The 23,291-nt window shown below is 45.2% G+C and overlaps 1 protein-coding gene across 1 annotated transcript in view; it reads right to left on the minus strand.

The window, feature by feature from the left end:
* The window catches only part of EPHB1 (EPH receptor B1), a 427,022-nt gene that overhangs the window by 41,551 nt on the left and 362,180 nt on the right, over positions 1-23,291 (minus strand). Inside the window, exons 11-12 of the mRNA XM_045903730.3 lie at positions 15,453-15,700; positions 6,804-7,019 (exon numbers count right to left, since the gene is read on the minus strand). Coding sequence (XP_045759686.2) covers positions 6,804-7,019; positions 15,453-15,700 — 464 coding nt within the window. The remainder of the gene's footprint in view (positions 1-6,803; positions 7,020-15,452; positions 15,701-23,291) is intronic.

Raw genomic sequence — 23,291 nt, forward strand, 5'->3', positions numbered from 1 at the left:
CAAAGCATTTTGTTTTATTTTGTTTTGAAAGAAGAGAAGAGAAGAGACTGGAAAGGAAAGGCAAGAGAAAAGCCAGGTTATTTTTTTTTAAATGCAAATTCATCACCTTTGGGTCATGTGTATCCATCTATGTATACACACACATATACACACACAGCCCTGGAATGACTTCCCATTGCTCTAAGGCCCTAAATTCCATCACAAGTGTCCAAGAGGCTGCTGCTGACCTCCTTGCCCACTCTCTTCCTCTTTTTCCAAATTCCAGGCATAGGGGTCCTCTAATGTTCCATTTTCTCTCTTGCCACAGGGTCTTTGTATGTGTTATTTGTATCTCTCAGTGTTCTAAACTACTCCTTTCATTTGGATGACTTACGCTTCAAATCTCTGCTGGAGCACCATCTCCTCTTCTGGAAGCCCTCCTTAATTCCGCTAGATATGGTCAGATTATATTGTTATTTATTGTTTTATTCATGTTCTCCCAGAACTTAATAGCTCTTATCTCAACTGATAATTATGCACTTATTTGTGTATGTGTCTGACTAAAGTCTCCTTTCCTCATTAACCTGTGAGTGATGTGAGAGTAGTAACAATGTCTCTTTTTGATCATGATTGTGTCCCTAGCCTGTGAGCAGTATTAGCACATAGTAGATGCTGAATGCTTTTCATGTGAATAAATTCTTTGTACTTCTAGAAACACAAATTGTTTGATCAGCAAACATGTTATTTGTTTCTATTTTGGATAAAAAGCAAAGCCTAGAGAAATAATGATATATAGAGAGAGGCAGATGAACATAATGACTGTGAAGAATCCTGAGAGCTCTTAGCTCTTGGAGTTGGTAAGCTTCATCATTTAGAAGAAAAACAAAAACCACAACAAATGATCTAACTAATGTATACAAGAAAATCAGATGGGGAATCCTTTACCTAAAACACTTTTAATATAAGGCATATACAAATGTTTGATTCACATTATTTAGGTGATTCACAGTCATTAAAATGTCAGTCCTTTCAAAAGTAGAATAAAGTTTCATTCAAACTCCAAATGTGAGTGTACGTGTATGTGTGCATGTTTTAGAATTGGGAAAAGTGATTTTAAATTACACATGAAAGAAAATATATTTGAGAACAGCCAACAAAGATTTTTTTTAAGGAAGAATGAAGGATAACTTACTTTATTCAAACAGTAAAACTTTTGCTGAAGTTATTATAATCAGAACAATACGGATAGTAAAACTTGCACTAAAGTTATCACAATCAGAATAATATGGTTGGGCATAGAATAAAGAAATAGATCGATGGAGCAGAATTGAGAATCAAAACATAGTTCACCCAGTGCTCGTGTAACTGATGAATAACTGAACTCTACATCTGAAACTAATGATGTACTATATGTTGGCTAATTGAATTTAAATAAAAAAAACATAGTTCATATATGCAACTTAACATATGACAAGGATGATAAGCGATTCAATAAAATATGGACAATATATTTCATACGTGGTATTGACATAATTATCTATTCACCTGTATGAAAACAGGGTAAAAATATATATCTTAGTACATATTCAAAAACAAGTTTGAGACTAGCCCTTGTGTCTGTCAACAAAAGACTAGACATGTAAATAATGAACTACTACAATGAATAGAAACAAACTGTTGCTGCACACAACAATGCGAATGAATCTCACAGATTGCAGCCAGACACAAAGGGCATGTGCTGTCTGATGCCACTTATGTGAAGTTCTAGAACAGGCAACACAAACCTATGGTTGAAAAAAGAATCAGAACAGTGGTTGCCTGTGGGTGTGGGTAGGGGTGAGAACAGAATGGGGAGGGTTACGAGGGAACTTCCCAGTGTGATGGCAATGTTTTGTATCTTGACAGGAGTTTGGGTTACACAGTTGTATGCATTCGTTAAAACTCTATAGATGTATACTTAAGACTTATTCATTTCTTACCAAAATCTCTGAGATGCAGCAGAAGTGGTTCTAAGAGGGAAGTTCAGAGCAATGCAGGCCTAAGTTAAGAAACAAGAGAAATCTCAAATAACAATTTAACATTACACCTAGAGGAAATAGAAAAAGAAGAACCAATGAAACCCATAGCTAGCAGAAGGAAGGAAATAATAAAGATCAGAGCATAAAGAAATGAAAGAGAGATTGAAAAGATGATAGAAAATATCAATGAAACTAAGAGCTGATTCTTTGAAAAAATAAGTAAAATTGACAAATCTTTTGCTAGACTCACCAAGAAAAAAAGAGATTTATTAAATCATAAATAGAAGAGGAGAAGTTATAATTCATACCTCAGAAAACAAAAAGTCATAAGAAGGTGCTATGAATAATTATACACCAACAAATTGGATAACCTAGAAAAAATAAATACTCTACCATCTTCTAAGACTGAATCATAAAGAAACAGAAAATCTGAATAGACTGATCACTAATAAGGAGATTGTAACAGAAATCGAAAAACTTCCTAACAAATATAAGTGCTGGACTAGATGGTTTCACTGGTGAATTCTACCAACCATTCAAAGAAGATGTAATACCTATCCTTCTCAAACTCTTTCAAAAAATTGCAGGGAACACTTCTGAGCTCATTTTATGAGGCTGGCATTACACTTGTACAAAAATCAGACAACAATACCATAAAAAAAAAAAAAAGAAAATTACAAGCCAATATTCCTGATGATTTTTTTATTAAATATTTTGTTTATTTGACAGATATAGAGGAAGAACAAGTAGGCAGAGTGGCAGGCAGAGGGAGAGGTCCCACTGAACAGAAAGCCTGATGTGGGGTTTGATCCCAGGACCCTGGGATCATGACCTGAGCTGAAGGCAGATGCTTAACCAACTGAGCTACCCAGGCACCCCTTCCCAATGAATTTTGATGCAAAAATCCTCAACAAGATATTAGCAAACTAAATTCAGTAATACATTGAAAGAATCATACAATATGATCAAGTGGGATTTATTCCAGAGATGCAAGGATGGTTCAACATCTACAGGTCAATCAACGTCATACAAAGCATTAACAAAATGAAAGATAAAATCATATGATCATCTCAGTAGATACAGAGAAAGCATTTGACAAAAGTCAATATCCATTTATGATGAAAACTCTCAATAAAGTGGGTATAGAGGAAATGTACCTCATCATAATAAAGGCCATATATGACAAGCATATGGCTAATATCATACCCAGTGGTGAAAAGCTGAAAGCTTTTCTTCTATGATCAGGAATAAGACAAGGATGCCCACTCTCTTCATTTTTATTCAACATAGTATTGGAAGTCCTAGCCAGGGGAATTAGGCAAGAAAAAGAAATAAGAGGCATCCAAATTGGAAAGGAAGAAGTAAAACTGTATTTGCAGATGACATGATACTTTATATAGAAAACCCTAAATGTTCCACCCAAAAGCTGTTAGAACTAATAAATGAATTCAGTAAAGTTGTAAGATACAAAATTAATGTACAAAAATATGTTGCATTTTTATACACTAATAACAAACTATCAATCCCTTTTGCAATCACATCAAAAAGAATAAAATACTTAGGAATAAATTTAACCAAGGAGGTGAAAGACCTGTACACTGAAAACTATAAGAGATTGATGAAAAAATGGAAGAAGACAGAAATAAATGGGAAGTTATTCCATGCTCATAGATCAAAAGAATTAATATTGTTAAAATGCCCACACAACCCAAAACAATCTGCAGATTCAGTGTAGTCCTTATCAAAATTCCAATGGCATTTTTTACAGAACTAGAACAAACTATTCTAAAATTTACATAGAACCACACACACACACACACACAAAATCTCAAATAGCTAAAACAATCTTGAGGAAAAAAGAACAAAACCTGAAATATCATAGTCTTTGATTTCCAACTACACTGCAAAGCTAGAGTAATCAAAACAGTGTGGTACTGGCATAAAAAGCATAAAAACAGGACCAGAAGAGACAGCCCAGAAATAAACCCATGCCTATCTGGTAAGTAATTTATAACAAAGGAGCAAAGAATATACAGTGAGGAAAGGACAGTCTCTTCAATAAAGCGTGTTGGGAAAACTGGACAGCTATATGCAAAAGAATGAAGTTGAACCATTATCTTATACCATATATAAAAATCCACTCAAAATGGATTAAAGACTTGAATGTAAGACCTAGAACTATAGAACTCCTAGAAGAAAACCGGCAGTAAGCTCCTTAACATTAATCTTAAGAATGTTTTGTATTGCACCTGGCATCAAAGGCAAGGGACACAAAAACGGATATAAACAAATGGGACCACATCAAACTAAAAAGCCTCTACACAGCAAAAGACACCAACAACACAGGTTACTGAATGGGAGAAGATATTTGCAAATCATATATCCAATAAGGGGTTAATAGCTAAAATATATAAAGAACTCATGTAACTCAATAACAACAACAAACAACCTAATTTAAAAAATGGGCAAAGGATCTGAATAGACATTTTTCCAAAGAAGACAGACATAAAGATGGCCAAAAGGAGCATGAAATCTGGAAATGCATCAACAAAACAGGATGGAGTGAAGAATGGGCAGAGGGAAAGATCAGGTGAATAGTTCTATAATAAATCAGACATAGCAAGATATTAATTCTAAAAACCTAGATGGTGGGTCGATGGCTATCCTCTGTAAATTCTATCAAGCTCTCTGTATGCTTGAAATTTTTCCAAAATAAAATCTTGGGAAAAATAAATAAATTTCAGGTGTACTTAACATTTAAATAATAGAACAAAACCCCCAGTAAGAGAGTACAGAAAACTTTAAAAAGCACTTTATAAGCTTGGAGTGAAGAGAAAATTTTAAATAAACGAGAAAACCCAAGAAGACATAGAGAGAAAAGATGCATATTATTGACTATATGAATATTAACCACTTTTGGAAGCCAAAAGATATCATCAACAATAGCAAAAGAACAACAGATGGGAGGAAGGATAACTAATTGAATCATATGCGGAGACAAAGGGTTAACATACCTAATATAAAAAGACTTCCTATAAATTTCTTTTTTTTTTAAAGATTTTATTTATTAATTTGAGACAGAGAGAATGAGAGAGAGAGAGCACATGAGAGGGGGGAGGGTCAGAGGCAGAAGCAGGCTCCCTGCCAAGCAGGGAGCCCGATGCGGGACTTGATCCAGGGACTCCAGGATCATGACCTGAGCCAAAGGCAGTCGCTTAACCAACTGAGCCACCCAGGCGCCCAAAGACTTCCTATAAATTTCTAAGAAACCAGCAAACGACCCAATAGAAAAATAGGTAAAGACATGTACAGATAATTAACAGAAGAGAAAACACGCATCCCAGTAACTGTGTGAAAAGACTGTAAGGTAGTATCTCTAGCACTCAGTTGAAAACTCAGACTTAAACACAATGAAGTATCATTTTTCATCTTTGGATTGGCAAATTTTTAAAGATCGATCACCTTCACTGATGGTAAGGATGTCAGAAGATGGGCACCATACATTCCTGGTGGAGTGTAAATGTTCACAAACTTTTAGAAAAGCGGCTGGGCAGGAAGAATGCCCATCACACACGCAGGACAGTATAATGAGCTTAGTATGATCCCATTTTTACAAAATAAAAGTTTTCACATTTTGAACAATGAGAAAAGTATGATAAGAGACACACCTAATTATTAAAATTGGTGCTTCAGGACAGGGGTTGGTAAACTATGGCCTGGTCACCTGGATTTTTGTAGCCCATGAGCTAAGAATGGTATTTATACCTTTTTAAAAGATTACAGTTTAAATGGTTACATATTTATCTACATAATATCCTTTGTCTTACCTCTTGGCCAACAAAGCCTAAAACACTATCTGGCCTTTAAGGAAAAGCTTACTGACCCCTGTTTCAGGGCAGTTGTGGTTTCTTGGTTACCTTTTCTCTCTTCACTTCTCTGTATTGTTTATATTTTTAAAAAAATATACTGGGAGTGGACATAAAGAGACAAGAGGAAACCAGGGAGACCAGTTAGGAAGCTACTAGAAGGGATCAGGTAAAAGAGAACGGTGCTTTGGAATAGGGTGGGGACTGTAGAGAAGGAAAGAAAGGGGCAGATTTTATTTGAACCTATGGGAGTTGCTGAGGGATTAGGCATGGATGGTGAGGTGAGAGCAATCAAGGCTGATTCTCAGATTTTAGTCATGAGTTGAGTTGGTGCAACCAGGGAGATGCAGAGATTGGGGAGGAAAATGGAGTAAACCAGGAGCTCGGCTTTGGACCTGTTATAGTTCTGACTGGAACTGTGTGAACTAGGTGCTGGCCATAGGTGATTGGAGCTGCTTGGACTGTGGAGGCAGAAGCTGGGCAGTAAACGCAAATGTAAGAGGACTCATCATGTAGATGTCTGTCTTCAAACTGTCAGGAAGCACTAGGGTGGGAGAAGGGCACCAAGGGTCTGCCCGGTGACACAGAACCTAACCCCCCAGTGCCTACTTCTGCTGATGGACGTCTCTGATGCCACCATCCAACTACCTGGATTCCCCCAGATCACCTGTTCCAGAATGTTCTCTTCTCATTGACCAAGGAACACCAGGGCTTCAGAGCAGACACCCTGACTCTTCCTTACAGCCTATGCCCAAATGCTTGCCTCACAACCAGCTGCTGTTATTTCTCCATCTGGCAGCCTCTTCCCCCAGTGGAGAGATAAGTTCAGGTCCCAGCCCTTCCCAGTGTGTCCTGCCTGCCATGGGTCCCTAGCCCAGCCATGTGCAGCCACTTCTTATTCATGCCACACTTTTACCTGAGAATACCAGGAAGGACTCACCAAGGAGCTGGTGTAAGTCGGGTCTGAGGTGTCATCCTGGAGGTAGCGGGAAAGGCCAAAGTCAGACACCTTGCACACCAGGTTACTGTTGACCAGGATGTTCCTAGCAGCCAGGTCCCGATGCACATAGTTCATCTCGGCCAGGTACTTCATGCCCGCGGCAATACCCCTGAGCATCCCCACCAGCTGGATCACCGTGAACTGTCCGTCATTTTGCTGTAACAAGACACAAAGGGCATTGGGATCAAGATGGGCTTCAGTGGTTAAGCAGAAGCCGAGGTGCCGTGGCCCTGCCGCTTGTCAGCGTCTGTCAGTGACCGGCCATGCTGCTCACTGTGCCCTTCTCCTTCCCTCACTCCCTCCCACTCCCACCCTCATCCCTCTCCTTGAACACTCTGCTCTCTCCTCCTTGCCAAGCCCTGTCAATTCCATCTCCAAATTACATCTCAAAGCCATCCACGCCTCTCCATCCTCACTGCCTCCATTCTAACCAAGTCACCGTCATCCATCACCTGTAACAGCCTCCCCACACCTGCCCCTGCCATCCATTCTCTACACAGTAGCTAGAGCCATCTTTGGAAAACAAAAATCAGGCCATGCCACTCCCAGGCTTTGAGCTCTATAACAGCTTCCCATTGCATTAAGGAAAAGCTCCAAACTCCTTAGCATGGCCCATGGGACCCCGGGAGATGAGCCCCTGCCTCACCTGCCAGCCATAGTGACCGCTCAGTCAGTTCCTAAGCCAAGCTCTTCCTGCCTTAGGGCCCCTACACATGCCATCCCTGCTGCTCTTCCCCACAATCAACACCTACCTGCCCTCAGATCTCCCTGTAAGTGTCCCTTCTTCGGAGACAGTGTCTCCACAACTACTCTCCTGCTCCAAATATAACTAGCATACACTTTCTATCTTACTGTCTTTAGTGTATGCTCTTATTTTTTTTTTAAGATTTATCTCTTTGAGGGGCAGAGGGGCAGAGGGAGAAGGGAGAGAGAGAAAATCTCAAGCAGACTCCCTGCTGAGCACAGAGCCAGACACGGGGCTCGATCTCACGACTCTGAGATCATGACCTGAGCCAAAATCAAGAGTTGGACGCTTAACCGACTGAGCCACCCAGGTGCCCCAGTGCATGTTCTTATTTTTCTTCTCAGCATACATCACAAGTTTTAGGGGTGTGTGTGTGTGTGTGTGTATGTGCGCGCGTGTGCCCACATGCACACACCTGTCCATCTGTCTCCGCCGCTTGACTCTAAGCTCTTTGAAGACAAGACCCTCTTTCTTGTGGGCACCACAGTACTCCTAGGGCTAAGAACTTTAATGTAAATAGAAAAAGCACAATAAATATATGCTCAACTTATGACTGCTACATCTCTCCCTGTTTCCAGAATTAAATGCTTCAGGTGTCTTCCTTGGGTCCTCCCAGGCCTGTTAACCTTGACATTGGGATAACCACACCCAGCTCAAAGGGGTCAGTGGCAGGAGAAGCACAGACACAGTGTCTGGCATGTGGACCCTCTTAGAGAATGGGAGCTGGGGCTTCTCCTCCTCAGGCCCACCTGCACTGCTGCCCCTCTCCCATCATCGGTAGGCTCACCATTTCCTGGGGGAATGCTCTGCTTCGTGGTTCGATGACACACCTTGGTGAATGAATCAGCCTTCCTCTTGCCTCCCCAGAGCCCCTGACTCTTGGTTTCTGCACCCATTGGTTAAATCAGTGGACCATGTGCTACATTGCCAACAACACATTTTCTCTTCTAGTACAGCCCCAGTTGCTCTCCCAAAGGGCTGTAAGTTGTATTCTGTAAGTAGAGCATGGCCCAGGCACTGAGATGCTTTGACTGGGGGAGAGGTGGGAGGAGGCAGAACACCCTGGGTCAGGTCCAGTTACTGCTGGACACTGGGCAAGGCAGCCACTCCCCAGTGCCCTCAGGCAAAACACAGAAACCATAAACAGTGGGCACAGCTCCCATTTATTGAGTGCCTGTGAGGTGATACACAATGCGCTCATATGCACTACCTCACTTAAATAAGTGTGAGGCACATCATTTATGCATGTGCTTCTACAAAAGCATTTTCTATGCAACAATCAATAAGGAAAAATGAAACAGCTATTGCAAAGATACCCTGTTTATTGGAGAAAACCCCACCAATCAAAAAGTCTAACCATGATAGTATGAACGTTGAAGACTTCCTCATGCAAGATTGCAAGCCTGGGTCTGTGTCCCAGGGTTCTGCCCCTTGATCAATTAGAGTGAGCCAAGTGACCTCCCTCCACTCCTTCCTGAGACACCCGCCAGAGGAGAAGCCCCAAACACACTGGGATCGACACACTCCAGGTTCCAGACTGTTTCTAACTCAAACCTTAACCCCCTCCCAGCCTGCCTGGAATGCTTTCTCTGCAATATTTTCTTCTAACCAACTCCAAAAGGAAGTACAGATCTGCTTTTTTGGAAACTCTGGTGTTCAGCACATGGTGCCCATCTGCGAGAGCTGGATGTGCCGTGAGTGATGCGAATCCTCCTTCTCACTAATGAACTTCAATCAACACCTCCTCAAGAAGTTAGCCAGGCTTTTGCTAGCACCATTCATTTTCTCTAAGCAGGTCTCTGGGGACCTGCCTCCCCAGAAAGTTGTCGTGCAACTTCTGTATATTAGAAAATGTATCTCAGCTGCAAGTCACAAGGGTCATATTTTTCCAAGTCAGTTTGTTACTTCCTCTCTGTAAGTGTAGACAACAATGTGGTTAAAAATGAATGTCTCCCAAAAGAAGCCGGCTTGTAGATAGATTTTTGGGAGGGAACTTGTGGTGACTGTAAACAACTCTGGGAAAAGAAATGCTGAAGGAGTGTGCAGCAATATGTCTGTTTCTACTTTAAATCCTTTAAGCCTACATGGGAACAGCTTTACTATCTTATTTGCTTTAATATTTAGATCAGTCACCCTTAGAGTTTCTGGGCTCAGCAAAGGCCAAGAAGTGGTGAAAAGTCCAGGCTTTCGAGACAGACAGACCCAGACTGGGGTCCAGGCTCTGCCACGCATTGACTGTGTGCACTTGGGCAAGTCATTTAACTTCCAGAGCTGTCATTCCCACATCTGTAACACAAGAACACGCTGTCCATTCTTCATAGGATTTTGGCGAGGTTAAGTGAGACAATACATGTGAAAGGGCTTGTCTCTGTGCCCATGAATACTAAGACAGCAGCAAGGACTGCTGGTATTATCAGCCAGGCCATAATGTCTCACAAACCAGCTTGCCCATGTATTCAGATACCTGGTGAGAGGAATGGAGGACACCTGGGGCCAGGACTGTAGGTTCCTGCAGCTTCCTGGTGTGTTCGGGAGACATCCTAGGATCATTACCATAGGAGAACCTAGTCCTCAGTGCATTCTGAGCTCAACGGGTTGGCATCTGTAGTAGACTTCCCAACAGTCCACACGCCAACTGTAGTAGTGGACGATTGGGGCCTAATGATGCAGGCTGGACATTTAGGTCAGTTAATGAACAAACATGATTTCTTCCATTTCTTGACTTTTGAATGGCAAGTCACACTTACAGAATACTTTTTGATCCTCCTTTGTGCAAGGCAGGGGATAGTTTATTGCTTTTCAGAGGAGATAAAGGAAGTCCAGAAAGTTTAAGTGATTAGCCTTAAATCACTCCGTGTGGCTTTGACTTATAACAAGAATCTAAGTCCAGAATAGCAAATTACTTCTCCACTGACGTTCCATCTCTGATGGTAACGGCTTCCTCAAATGTGTGGAGGAGAAGGCTGCGTATAAGCTTTGCAGCAAAAAGTGACATGATTGATTAATGATGTCTGCCATGGTCCGAGAAAAAGAAAGTAGGGGCATGAGTACCTCAAATATGCTACTCTGATTTGAATCTTTTAACTCCTGTCTGGGGTCTTTTCCACAGAATATGCTGACTTTGCAATGGCAACACATTTTCTTTAGAACCTGCAGAGGAATCACGTATCACAATAAGACAGGATCGTGCCTGTTGAGTTCATAATTTTGGTGAATCTTAAAGATATAAACATATGAAGATCCCCTGCCATGTTCAACTGTTCTATGTTCAGTTCATTGGTTTAACTTCCCAAGAAGAACTTCCAAAGATAGGAACACCAGCATCCAAAGATAAACAAGGCAGAAAAAGCCCAGGTTTCCTAGTGACTTTGGAAAAGGGTCAGGCTCCACGCTGATCACATGGTAAAAACACCGTATAGAGAAAAAATACAGGCCTGGGTGAAGTGATTTAAATTTTCTTTCCTTCCTGAAGTGCTTTCTGCTGAAATTGCTTTTCAGCAAATTCACTGAAGCCACTTGCTGGTCCTTTTATTAGGCAGGAAGGATTTAGGTATTTCAACTTTCATTGACAAATCCACTTCAGGAAATGAAACCCTTATTTGATTTGTTTGAAGAGAATGAATCATAGATTTTTTTTTTTTTTAACTGTAAGAGACCTAACTTTCAAGATCCTCCAGCTCAAAGCCTTTAGTTTATAGATTGGAAAATTGAGTTAACAGATTTGCTCAAGGCCACCGGGTGACTCACAGTGGAGCCTTAAGCAGAACCGAGGTCTCGGGGCATCCAGTCTGATATTCTCTTCCTGACCTCTGGGTTATGGTCATCTAGCTCCAGCCCATGAATGAGCCTCCCTGATAAGAAATGTCCACATTTGACATTGCTCAGTAACTTCGAAGAGTCTTACAGCTATGACCATCTGTGGATGAACCAGCAGTGACTGCAAGGCCAAGCTAGGCAGGAAGGCCTTCCAGAGCATGTTGACCTTCTTGGCTCTGGCACGGGAGGGACACTGATGAGGGCTATAGGGGGTGTTCTTAAGACTATACAAGAGCCACCAGATTGAATCCCCTAAGTTTGAGTGCCAACAAGCAATCTTTAATTATGGATTTTCATGCTACATAATCCATGGTGCAGATATTTTCAAAAATGGACAATAATGAACCTACCAAACATGCTGTTAAAAAATAATGGTGCTTCTAATCCTTCCAGAAGGTGAAGGATTCTACATCCTGCAATGGGAGAGGAGCAGTACGTGGGCTGTGAGAAGCCATGTCCAATGTGCTCACTGGATCCCCGATGCCCACAGCCTCTCAGACTCATTGTAAACCATCATGACCAGTTTGGTAGTGGTGGGGGGAGGGGGGCAGTTGCACAAATTGAGGACTAACTCTTTTCCTTTCTTCTCTGAATGGTGATCCTAAAATTATACTACTTCCCAGAAGATGAGCCCTGCAGAACTGCACTGATGACCTACTTTTCAATTTTACCCAGCAGCAGATACATCAATTAATGTTGCTCTGCTCCAGGGTTTGGTAGTAAGGCTGAAATTAGATTTATAGATTACCTGCCTCCATGCTGTGCGAGGAGTCAGAAACGCTTCATTTCCCCTCTCCTCCTGGTGCTGCCTGCTCTGGCCGTTCCTTCCTTGCCATCCCTTATCCTCTGTTGCCCTGTGTTCCTCACTTGCCCCTGGCTCTTCTCCCACCACTTGGGCCTCATCATCATGAAAAATACTGGTGCCCAGCATGCCCCCATGTCCTGGGCCCCATGCGGAAAGAGCCCTGTGTGGAGCATCCGTGTGGGGTTTTGATTTTCTACAGGCTCCCGAGAATGAATCTCCTCGTTCGCTTGTATGTTCCAGGGGAGAAAGTCTGATCACAGTCCTCAAATCATGTTGTGACTCTGTGAAGTACAATCAGGTGACTCGTAGGAAATAAATGGCTCCTAAAAAGGTCTGGAGGCTGGTTCCAGAAAATGCTTTTTCTCCTAACATTGTCTTCTATTCACTTTTATTTGGCTGTCTTCATGAGATCTCTGATCACGAATGAATGCCCCCAGGAAAGCACAGCCTTTATCCCACTCTGACGTGAGGGGTCTGGCTATAAGAAGGGGAGACCACGTACACTCAGGATGACTATTTCTCCCGCCATTCCCAAACACTTTGGTGCCAGAAATGGCTTTTTATGTTTTTCACTCAACCAGCACTTACCAGGTGCTCCCTGTGTTAGGTACCGGGGGTTTTATTTTTTTAAAGATTTTATTTATTATTTGACAGAGAGAGAATGAGAGAGAGAGAGAGCACATGAGAGGGGGGAGGGTCAGAGGGAGAAGCAGACCCCCCGCCGAGCAGGGAGCCCGATGCGGGACTCGATTCCGGGACTCCAGGATCGTGACCTGAGCCGAAGGCAGTCGCTTAACCGACTGAGCCACCCAGGCGCCCCTCTATAGATATTTCTATCTTTATATCTACATAAAATTTTTTAAAAAGATTTTGTTTATTTGTCAGAGAGAGAGAGAGAGTGAGCAGGGGGAGCTGCAGGCAGAGGGAGAGGGAGAAGCAGACTCCCCGCTGAGCAGGGAGCCCGATGCGGGACTCGATTCCGGGACTCCAGGATCGTGACCTGAGCCGAAGGCAGTCGCTTAACCGACTGAGCCACCCAGGCGCCCCTCTATAGATATTTCTATCTTTATATCTACATAAAATTTTTTAAAAAGATTTTGTTTATTTGTCAGAGAGAGAGAGAGAGTGAGCAGGGGGAGCTGCAGGCAGAGGGAGAGGGAGAAGCAGACTCCCCGCTGAGCAGGGAGCCCGATGCGGGACTCGATTCCGGGACTCCAGGATAGTGACCTGAGCCGAAGGCAGTCGCTTAACCGACTGAGCCACCCAGGCGCCCCCCGGGGGTTTTAAAATAAAGGGCATAAGCCGTACCTTCAAAGAGGCCGAACCAGGCTACGTAAGTCAGTCCCATCCGTTGTCATCCCATGCCCCCACCAAAAATTAGCCGCTACTGCCTAAAACGCAGAGGAGGTAAAAGCGTGTGCTTGCCCTGCCAAAGTAGCCAGTCTGTGCAAATGCCGCTTCTAGACAAGCGCCCGAGCTACCCTTCCACACGGCAGCCCCTCGGCCCCGAGTCTGAGCTCTGGAGCCACCACACGGCTGCTGCAAGATTACCAGATAGGCCACGCTGGCTCTAGCCTTTGAACACACTGCTCAATTGTTTCGTCGGACCTGCCTTCTCCCCGGCCTGCCTGGTGAGTGCCTCATTCTCCAGTACCAGATAATTTTCCCTCCTCTTTAAAGCCTTCCCTGGCTCCCCCAGGAAGATTTCAGTTCTTCTTGGCTCACCATACATCTTCACACCACACGTGGAAACATAAGGAATCTGGGCAGATGATTGCTGGACGCTTTGGGCACTCAGGTCCTCGGAGAAGGGACCACTCTGGCAGGTTGTAGTCTCTAAGATGGGCACAACAGGACCTCCTATCGCTTATGCATAAGACGATGTAATTGCCCCCCATCAAAATGGGGGGCCCATTTCCCCCCCTTGAATCTGGGCAGCCCCTTGCAGTGGTCAAAGGGTACTGTGGGACTTGAAGCTAAGTTACAAGAGTGGTCCAGCTTCTGCCTTTTTCTCGTGAGACATTTGTTCTTGGGACCCAGCTTGCTGTGAGGAAGCCCATGCAGGCCACCTGGAGACAGGCCAGCTGATACCCAGCATCAGCTGCCAGACTGATGAGTGAGTGAGTCTTTGGATGATTCCAGGCCCCAGATCTTGAAATGCCCCAGCTGACACCACATGGAACAGAGATGTCCCCAACGAGCGCAGATTGCAGATTCATGAACAAAATAAATTGTGGTGAGCCACTGAAATCTTGGGTGATTTCTTACTTAACATTAGAACAATGTCGCTTTCATGTCTATAGGCCCAGAACCCAGTAGAAGGCGTGACCACAGCAGTGGCCCCATGAATATTTCAAGACCAAGTATCTGAATGATCCTTTGATCTGCAGCCACAGCTACTGTTTGGTAGCTTTGGTGACAAGCATAGCCTGCCACTTGGTATTACCCTGAAGTCCTTGCTAAGGAGACCCTGCCCCATTGTGATGCTGCCCGCACACCCTCTGCTCTCAGGCCCCCCACCTCCCCCCAGTTCCCATCTGAGGCTTGGGTCCAAGGCAGGACTTGCTCACCCACCCCCACTCTGAGTCACTCTGTGATGTCCCACAGAGAGGCAAGCTGTCCCGGCGTGGTTCCGCGGGAGCATGTTTGACAATGACCATTTACAGATCTCCCAGCCATAGGCCTCGAGGCACCCCCCCCCCCCGCCACCTCTGCCGCAGGTTGGTTTGGAGTCACAGAAAAGACCTGTGAATGCTTGTGACACTGTCTCTTCCTCTCCTGCCCAGGAGCACCTCCTCCGAGGGTGGGGGAGCCGGGTATCAGAAAGGGTGGCCTGTTTTATCTCTGAGCTGCAAATGCAGGGAGCAGGCTGGGCGGGCTGTGCTGGGGAAAGACAGAGATGGCCACTGGCGTCTGCAGGAATCACACGGGCCAGTGTAGCTGCTGAGAGTCTCCTCAATCTCCGTGATTCGTGCAGATGCCGATGGCTATTCGTCACCCGCCTCTATTCATTCGTATTCATCCAACGAGCATTTATCCAGGCCCCACTCCACGCTATCCTCCTACCGAGGGGTCCACAGGCTCCTCTTTGTTCTATCCTTTCAGAAACAGATCTGTCAACCTCGCTACCATTCCTAAGTGGCAGGTTAGCCTCATGCAGACACTCCTCCCCAGCATCCATCCCACACTGCTAACGTCACCCACGCCCCCGAGCCGCTCTTACCCTGAGGAAAGAATCCAAAGCGCCGTTCTCCATGAACTCCGTGATGATCATGACGGGCCGACTCTTGGTGACCACGCCTTCCAGGCGGATGATGTTGGGATGGTCAAACTGGCCCATGATGCTGGCCTCGCTCAGGAAGTCCCGACGCTGCTTCTCGGAGTACCCGGCCTTCAGCGTCTTGATGGCCACATAGATTTCCCTCTTGCCCGGAAGTTTCAGACGCCCCTTGTACACCTCTCCAAACTCCCCTGCAACAAGAATGCAATCGTTACCCATTTCTTTCTCAGTCTGCGGAACCACCAGGGCACAACAGTGGCGGGCACAACAGTGCTCAGAGTGGAATTGTGGTGAAAGTGGCAGAGATGGAGACAGTGTTCTCTCATTGAAACTACGGTGTCCCGGCCCCGATCAGTTCACGGCAAACACAGAGGTTATATTAAAATACGTCCCTTGCCTCAGTTCTTCGAAATCGTTGGGGTAACTAAAGTGGAATTTCAGAGTCTATATAAGTTTGTTTTTCCTCACGTTTGGTTTTTCATTTGTGTCCCAGCTGAATAATTAAAATGAAACGGTCAGTTTCACTTTGGCAGACCATAATTCATTTTTAGCAGAGCCTGGCGCAAGAACATCCAGGGGCTAGGGGATATGTTCAGGTTCTTCAGTGCTCTGAATGAGATGGATAATGTTCATGTTCCTACACTGCCCCGAAAGTTTCTGCGTCTACTGGGTTGCCCAGAAAGCAGTCAGGAAGGGAAGTTAGTGGACACCGTGCAGGATACAAGGAGGGGAAGCAGGATTGGCCAGAGTCCCAGATCACGACGCAGACCTGACCTTATGAAAAGAAAGGAGGAAGCAGGCATGGATAAGGAGAGCTCCAGATCGCCACGCAGCCCTGGCTGAAGCAGCCCTGCCATTTTCTCCACCCCTGGGCCGCTTCGGAGTACCGAGCACCCATGCCAGGAAGGCCCAGGCTCCAGCCTCCCGCCACGCTCAGTCACGGCCGGGGCTGCCGGGAAACGGAGGCAGGTCCTGAAGGCAGGGCAGCTGGAGGCTGGCGGCGCCCTGCACACCCGGCAGCTGAACAGGAGGTGGTTTCTCGGAGCGAACGCGAGCGGTACACCTCCGTGGGTGCCACCGCATTTCAACATTTGTGCGGGAACATCACCCAGAGTAAAAACAATTCTGGTGGCACTATTTCAAGCTGCTTTACAAAATCTGTTGAATCCTGTTAAGTATGCTTTCAAGAGTTGTTCTACGATTTTGTTTGGCTTCGTAACTGCCAGTTCTTTCACGTGAGGCAGTTTAGGGTCTACTTGTAAGTGCATCACTGACGTGTGGCGAAGGCCTGATGGGAGACGGGGCCTGGGTGGCTTTCTGCTGGGGGGACCTTCGCTTTCACCTTCAGCTTCTGGAAGAAAATGATGGAGCAAACTGTGAGCAGATCAACGACTGGCCGAATTAGAAAAGCAAGTTAACATCGCCTCTGTGACTTGGCTGGGAGTTCCCTTTGTTTTCTGCGGCAGAAGTCATTGGAAGGAAGCTGCAGGAAAGGGCTCTTCACGCAAAATTGCTCCAGAGTCCATGAGATTTGTCGGAAGCTAGGGCCAGGGTAGAGGTTGGCACAGGCACCATTAGGATGATCTCAACGTGGATCTGAGGACATAGATCACGTGTGACTCCAGTTTTGACATGAACCAATGCTGCTTTGCTGAACTGCTTGAAGTCAGATGGAGTTTCGTTCATGTTCTTATCTTGTAGGGCCCACTGTGGTGCCTGGTATGGGGCAGGCATGCCCGTCAAAGGGGTGGGGGAGCGTATTTATTGTTACCTGTTTGGCTTCCGCTTTGTCTGCTCTTGGGTTGTAACCTGCTGGACACTCTATCCCTGCTCTATCCGAAAAAAGTAGAAGTACTAGTATTTAAATGTTTTTAAAAGACTTACCGCACCATCTTCTTCTATAGCAAAACACTGTATGCCCAAAGCCAGGGGGATGGCTGGAAAATGACCATCCATCCTGGGGAACGCCATGAGCTACTGAAAACTAGTCATGTGTCCAGACTTCAAAAGATGTCCGCATTGTATTGTTCAATGAAGAAGAAAAGGAAAGAAAGCTACGGAATGTGAACACAGTATGTACCCAAGTGGAGAGTGTGTGTGCGTGGATGCAAAAGAAAAACAATGGGAAAAATCCACGTAAAATTTATTTATAACTTCAAATTCTTTTTAAAAATGGTTGCTTTACAAGGGTGGGAATAGGAGTGGGGAAGTAAAGTCAGTCAACTTAATCTAATTTCTTTTATACTGTTTGAATTGTTATAATAAGCATTACTTTCGTTGTTCGACTGCGTAAATTTTTTTTAAAAGTACTGCACAACAGGGACCTGTCACATATGCGTGTGTATGTATATGTATATATGCTTGTGTATAGTATGTGTGTATATGCATGTGTATATATTTGTATACATGCATACATGCGTCTATATGTATGCATATATATGTGTATGTATATGTATGCTCTGTAATCTGTGTGTGTGTATATAAAATCCATCCTTCTGACACCTTGACCTAGCAAGTATTCAGGAACCATGAGCTGAACGAATATAGATTGCATATTTGATAAGTATACTAATTGAAGAATATTGGTTAGCATTTCTTCCTTGTTGCTATAATAATGAGTTATATTTTCTTTAGTAAAAAGACAGTGGTTGAAGGGAAAGGTGCAGTAATATTTCTTCTGGGAGGAGATAGGACACCAATATCTATTGACCACCTACTAGGTGCCAGGCAATGTGCCAGGCTCTTTGCATATCTTATCTCATTTAATCCTCACAGCACCCTTGCGAGTTGGGTGTTGTTATGTTCATTTTACTAGTAAGGAAACTGGGGCACAAAGAAAACACGCCCCAACCCCTCCAGCTGCGAGTCAGAGCCAGGACTGCTGTTGGTGGTCCACACTTTGCCCCCTGCCATACTGCTCAGCAGGGTGGCTATGAAGTCACAATCCAGGGACCACCATGCCCCAGCTGTGCAGGTCCTAACAGTTCATGGGCTGTCACTGTCACTGCAACTCACATGTAGGGAACTGCAAACACAGTGGGCCTAGCTCATAGATCTCACAGTCATTGAAACTTCCTGCCTGGCAGGCGGGGGGGTCAGAATATTTAGGAATCAGAATCTTCATCAATTTCTACATCAGTGTGTGGATTTGGGGAAAGTGTCCCAGGTGAATCTGATGTCCCCTACAACACACACAGGAACGCCCCAGTTAAAGACTTCTCTTCTGTGCCAGTGGTTCCCAAAGTTGGCCACCCCCTGCAGAACCCTGGGGAGCAGGTGTACTTTGTACAAAGTACAGAGGCCTGGGTCTCACCTCTAGGAATTCTGATTCGCTTGTCTGGGTGCACCCTGAGTAGAAGCAGGATCAGCGACGTAATTTGTGGGTCAGACCAGGTACAAAATGAAACTGCAGGACTTCTTGTTAAAAAATTTTGCAGGATTTCAAGACTGCGACAGCAGGGTGTTAAACCAAGTGTGGGCCCCTCTCAACCTGGGGTCTGGGGTGATGACACTGGTCACAGGCCTGTGAACCCAGGCCTGGCTGCCCAGGTGGTTCTGATGCGCAGCCAGGTTGAGCACCATGGGTCTAAAGCACCCAAGCCTATCTCAGATGGATTAGGGAACCTGGAATTCTTTTTTTTTTTTTTTTAAAGATTTTATTAGAGAGAGTGAGAGAGAGAAAGAGAGAGCACTTGTGGGGGGGAGGGGCAGAGGGAGAGAGAGAATCTCAGGCAGACTCCCTGCTGAGTGTGGAGCCCTATGTGGGGCTTGATCCCAGGACCCTGAAATCATGACCTGAGCTGAAATCAAGAGTTGGATGCTTAACCAACTGAGCCATCCAGGTGCCCCCGAAGGCCCGGGGATACCTGGGCTTTATCATTACACCTTTGAATCCCTTGGAAAGCAGGGCTTGTGTATGGGCTGCCTCTGAGTGTGGGCTATATAGACGTGAGTGGAAAGAAAGAACACAAGAGGGAAGAGACCAGCAAAGGTGTGGCTTTGGCAAGTTCTATCTACCTAGAGCGGTGTGGCTCACACTACTTTCCGAACTGACAAATGTTATTACACTGTTTAACCTTTGTGGTTGACTGGTTTCCAAGTGCAGTGCTTCTACTCCTTGAGCTTAAAGCTGTATCGTCTGTGGGGGGTTGCATCATGTAGGTTTTAAAAATGATAAACTAAAAATGGGCTCTCTGGAGAGGATTTTCAGGGCAGTGGAACCACTCTGTCTGCAACTGTCAAGGTGCCACATGTCATTATACATTTGTCCCAGTCCATACAGTATATGACCCCAAGAGTGAACCCTCCTGTAAAGCATGGACTGGGGGTGATAATGATGAATCAAGGTAGGTTTATCCACCAAGGTACCTCTCTGGTGGGGCTGCTGTTGGTGGGGGGGGGGGGGACGCTGTGTATGTGTAGAGCAAGGGGTCTATGGGAAATCTCTGTCCCTTCCCCTCGATTTTACTGAGAACCTAAAACTGCTCTAAAAAAAATACAGACTGTAAAAACACGTGCTCTCCTTGGGTAGGGAGCTGGGCTTTGTAGTCAGTCGCTATGGCGTTACTGCTCTCAGGGATCTGCTCTGCAAGCTTCATACTGATTCTGTAAAAATAGCTCCTTTCCTGTCTGGCAAAGAAATGACTTCATATTCTCCAAACCCAGAGGTTTTCCAAGTACCCACTGCCAAGGGAGCCACTTAGTCCTCACTCGGAGGCTGTGCTCCACCCTGTCACTACGTGGCCCCAGCGCTGGGAGAGGGACTGGGGCAGGGAGCGGAGGAAGCAGCTCATGTGGACACCAGCCCGGTCACCGGACTCGGGGCACGTCACTTCCCCTAGGCTCAGCTTTCTCAGCTTTACACAATAAAAAGAAAGGATGGGCCACGGGGTGCTGAGTCTTGGAGAAGGTGTTTTGTAAACTACACACTGTGGTTTAGATTTAAGACAAGCTGGGGGTAGGGGCGTGAGGGGGGTTGGTCCGTGTGGGAGGTGGGCTCTGGAAGAGAAAAAGGAGGAAGAGCAGGTTTCTGCAAACTAGTGGGACCCAAGACAAAGTAGGGCTTTATGCCAGGGGTGGTGGGGAAGGCCGGCTGCCAGGTATCTGGGCGTGGAAGGTGTCCCCAGGTCAGCCTCGGGTGCTGAAGTGTGGGGGCTCTGGCCCTCTGGCACCACCAAGGTTCGTAGGGAGTGGGAGTCGGTGGGCATCCTGCCACTGTTAGTAACAGAAAACCAAGGCTTTGGGTGGCTTACAGTCTGAGAGACTCTGTCCCCTTGACCTTTGACTTCAGGTTCATGTACCATTCTCAAGACACTATTTTTGCTTCTTGACACCTTGCCTGTCATTAGGGCTAGAGCTCGCTGTCTGTGATGCTTTGATTTCCCATGATCTGAGCTCTAGAGAGCTTCCTTTTACAAGAGCTCCCAACCATGGCCATACATTTTGCAGTTTTTGATAAAAATTCATAATACCTAAAAATATTCTCCACAAATCAAGCATTAACATTATATTTAAAATAGATGCTTGTAGGAAATGACTGGGTAGTGGTTATGGTTGATTCTTGCTATGTGGATCCTTCACTGACAGTGATTATAACCAGCCTAATTTTGGTCTGGCTGGACTTTGATTGGCATGCATCCTCGCAGCTGACCTTGGAGCCTCTCCTACCCTTTGGCTGGGACTTCCCTCCGGCTTCAGGCCAGTCTGGGGGCCGGGCTTGGTTCTCAAGGTGTGCTTTCCGTCCAACAGCATCAGCATCACCAGGGAACTTGTTAGAAAATGCAGATTCGCCAGCTCCAGCTGGATCTTCTGGGTCAGAAGCTCAGTAGGTGGGGTCCTGTGACATGAGTTTTAATATGCCTCCAAGAGGATTCTGACACCTGGCTCAAGTTTGAGAACCACGGCCCTCCAGGCTGTCCGCTGAGGGTAATGCAGCCAGTTCCCGCGACTGTCCTCCAGACAGCTCCTGAAATTATCCCCTACAAGTTTTCAGCTCCTCGCCAGTTCCTCTTTCCTCCTTTCCTTGACATAATGAGGAAGAGAGAAGAAGTGGTTTGGCAGCATTAAATGCCTCAGCTATTATATAGAAAATCAGAAGGAAAGAATTTTCAATTTTTGAAAATGAAACATCCAACCTGCCAGCAGGTATTTTGAGCGGTGACTGTTGGCTATGTGCAGTGAGAAGCTACACACAATTGCACTCTCTCTCTTTCTCTCTTTTTTTTAGCAACAGCATTTTGAAGTCCCAAACTGCCTTGGGGGAAAAAAAGGAAAGCAGAGCTTCTAGTTACTAATTCAAGCTTCCACCAGAAAAGGAACTTTTAAAGAATAAATTTAAACTAGGTTTTAAAGTATGATTACCAGCCAGTTTTATCACAGTGGCCTGGGCAAGGTAAGTAGGTTATAGCTAAACCAGGGATAGTAAAACCATGGCAGGCAGTCCGCTACCTCCTAACCCCGCACCCAGGACAGACATTCCTTATTGATCACAGTGCTATTCTTCCTTTTCAGCAGAGCTCCCCAGGTCCCCATTACCGGGCTACTGGAGTTAGCAGATGAAATGGAACCTGCTCAATAGCCATGGTGTCCACAATACTTAATACCTACACGGTGAGAGTGAACAGATTTTCTCTTTTCTTATGGCTGTTTGTGGTCATTCGACAACTGCCCACCTGTCGATGACATTGTTTTCATAATGTAAACAAGCACATACTGAAAATGCTTCATATCTTGGTCCTCATCATTATCCTTAAGGTAGATAGCTAATCATACTAGAAGAGGAGGACTGGCGGACGGAAGAACTTGCACTCCCCAGGAAATGTGGGGCGCCTGCCCACTCCCCATGGACATACTGAATTCTAGGACAGTTTCATCATTGCCAGCAAGGAAGTTTGCATATTCCAAACTCCCAGACAGAGTTTACCGTCAGAAGTAACATTCCTGTATACTTAACTGTTCTTTTCCAGAACAGTACCCAAAGTGGTAGCTGTGTGGGGGTTATATTCACCAGACCTAGATCAGCCGTGTCTACGTTTCAGTTCTTGCTCTATCATTCACTCAGCTGACAGCACCATCTTTGGCAAGCCATCCTCTGAATGTTTATTTCCTCACCAGTTTAAACACACACACACACACACACACACACACCCTACCTCACATTAAGGGAGTGAAGTGAGACAATGCTTGTAAAGTATGTCCATGGTGAGCGTTCAATATATGCCAGTTATTTTAATCATAATTACTCAAGACATCTATTTGATTTCCTCTTCTGGAAACCCTTCCTGTTGTGACTCTTGTCCAGTATTGAGGCCACCCTCATGCTCCCACCCTCACTTTGAATAAGCCCGGGAGAGTCAGGTTGGCAGGTGACCTTTCTACCAAAACACTCCCAAGAAACCCGTCTTCTTCAAAGAAGAGAACTGGTGGGCCTTGCTGGCCCCATTCATTCCCAATCTGTGCACATCACAGATCCCCCTCCCCAGCTCACCTAGCCCTCTCTCCATAAGCCTGCCTCTCTCTCACAAAAAGTTATCTGTGGAGATGCTGAATTGGCAGCTGCTGGAGTCAGAGGAGGAGATTTATTAATAAAATACAATTGCCGTATCTTCCTCTGGAAGCTTCTAGTGTCACCTCTACCTACATTTTCATGCACTTGACACTCATGATCAGGGCTGCCGCATACAGCTACATAGGTTACACACTGCACAAGGCAGACCGCCATGCATGCCATAGGGCCCAGTTATAGATGGCAGCCTGCTTGATGCTCTAGGTGAATCTATGGAT

Source organism: Mirounga angustirostris, unplaced genomic scaffold (genome assembly GCF_029215605.1).
Source record: "Mirounga angustirostris isolate CCGP_5_RB_7025 unplaced genomic scaffold, mMirAng1.0.hap1 SCAF_1, whole genome shotgun sequence".
In the NCBI taxonomy this organism is placed as follows: domain Eukaryota; kingdom Metazoa; phylum Chordata; class Mammalia; order Carnivora; family Phocidae; genus Mirounga; species Mirounga angustirostris.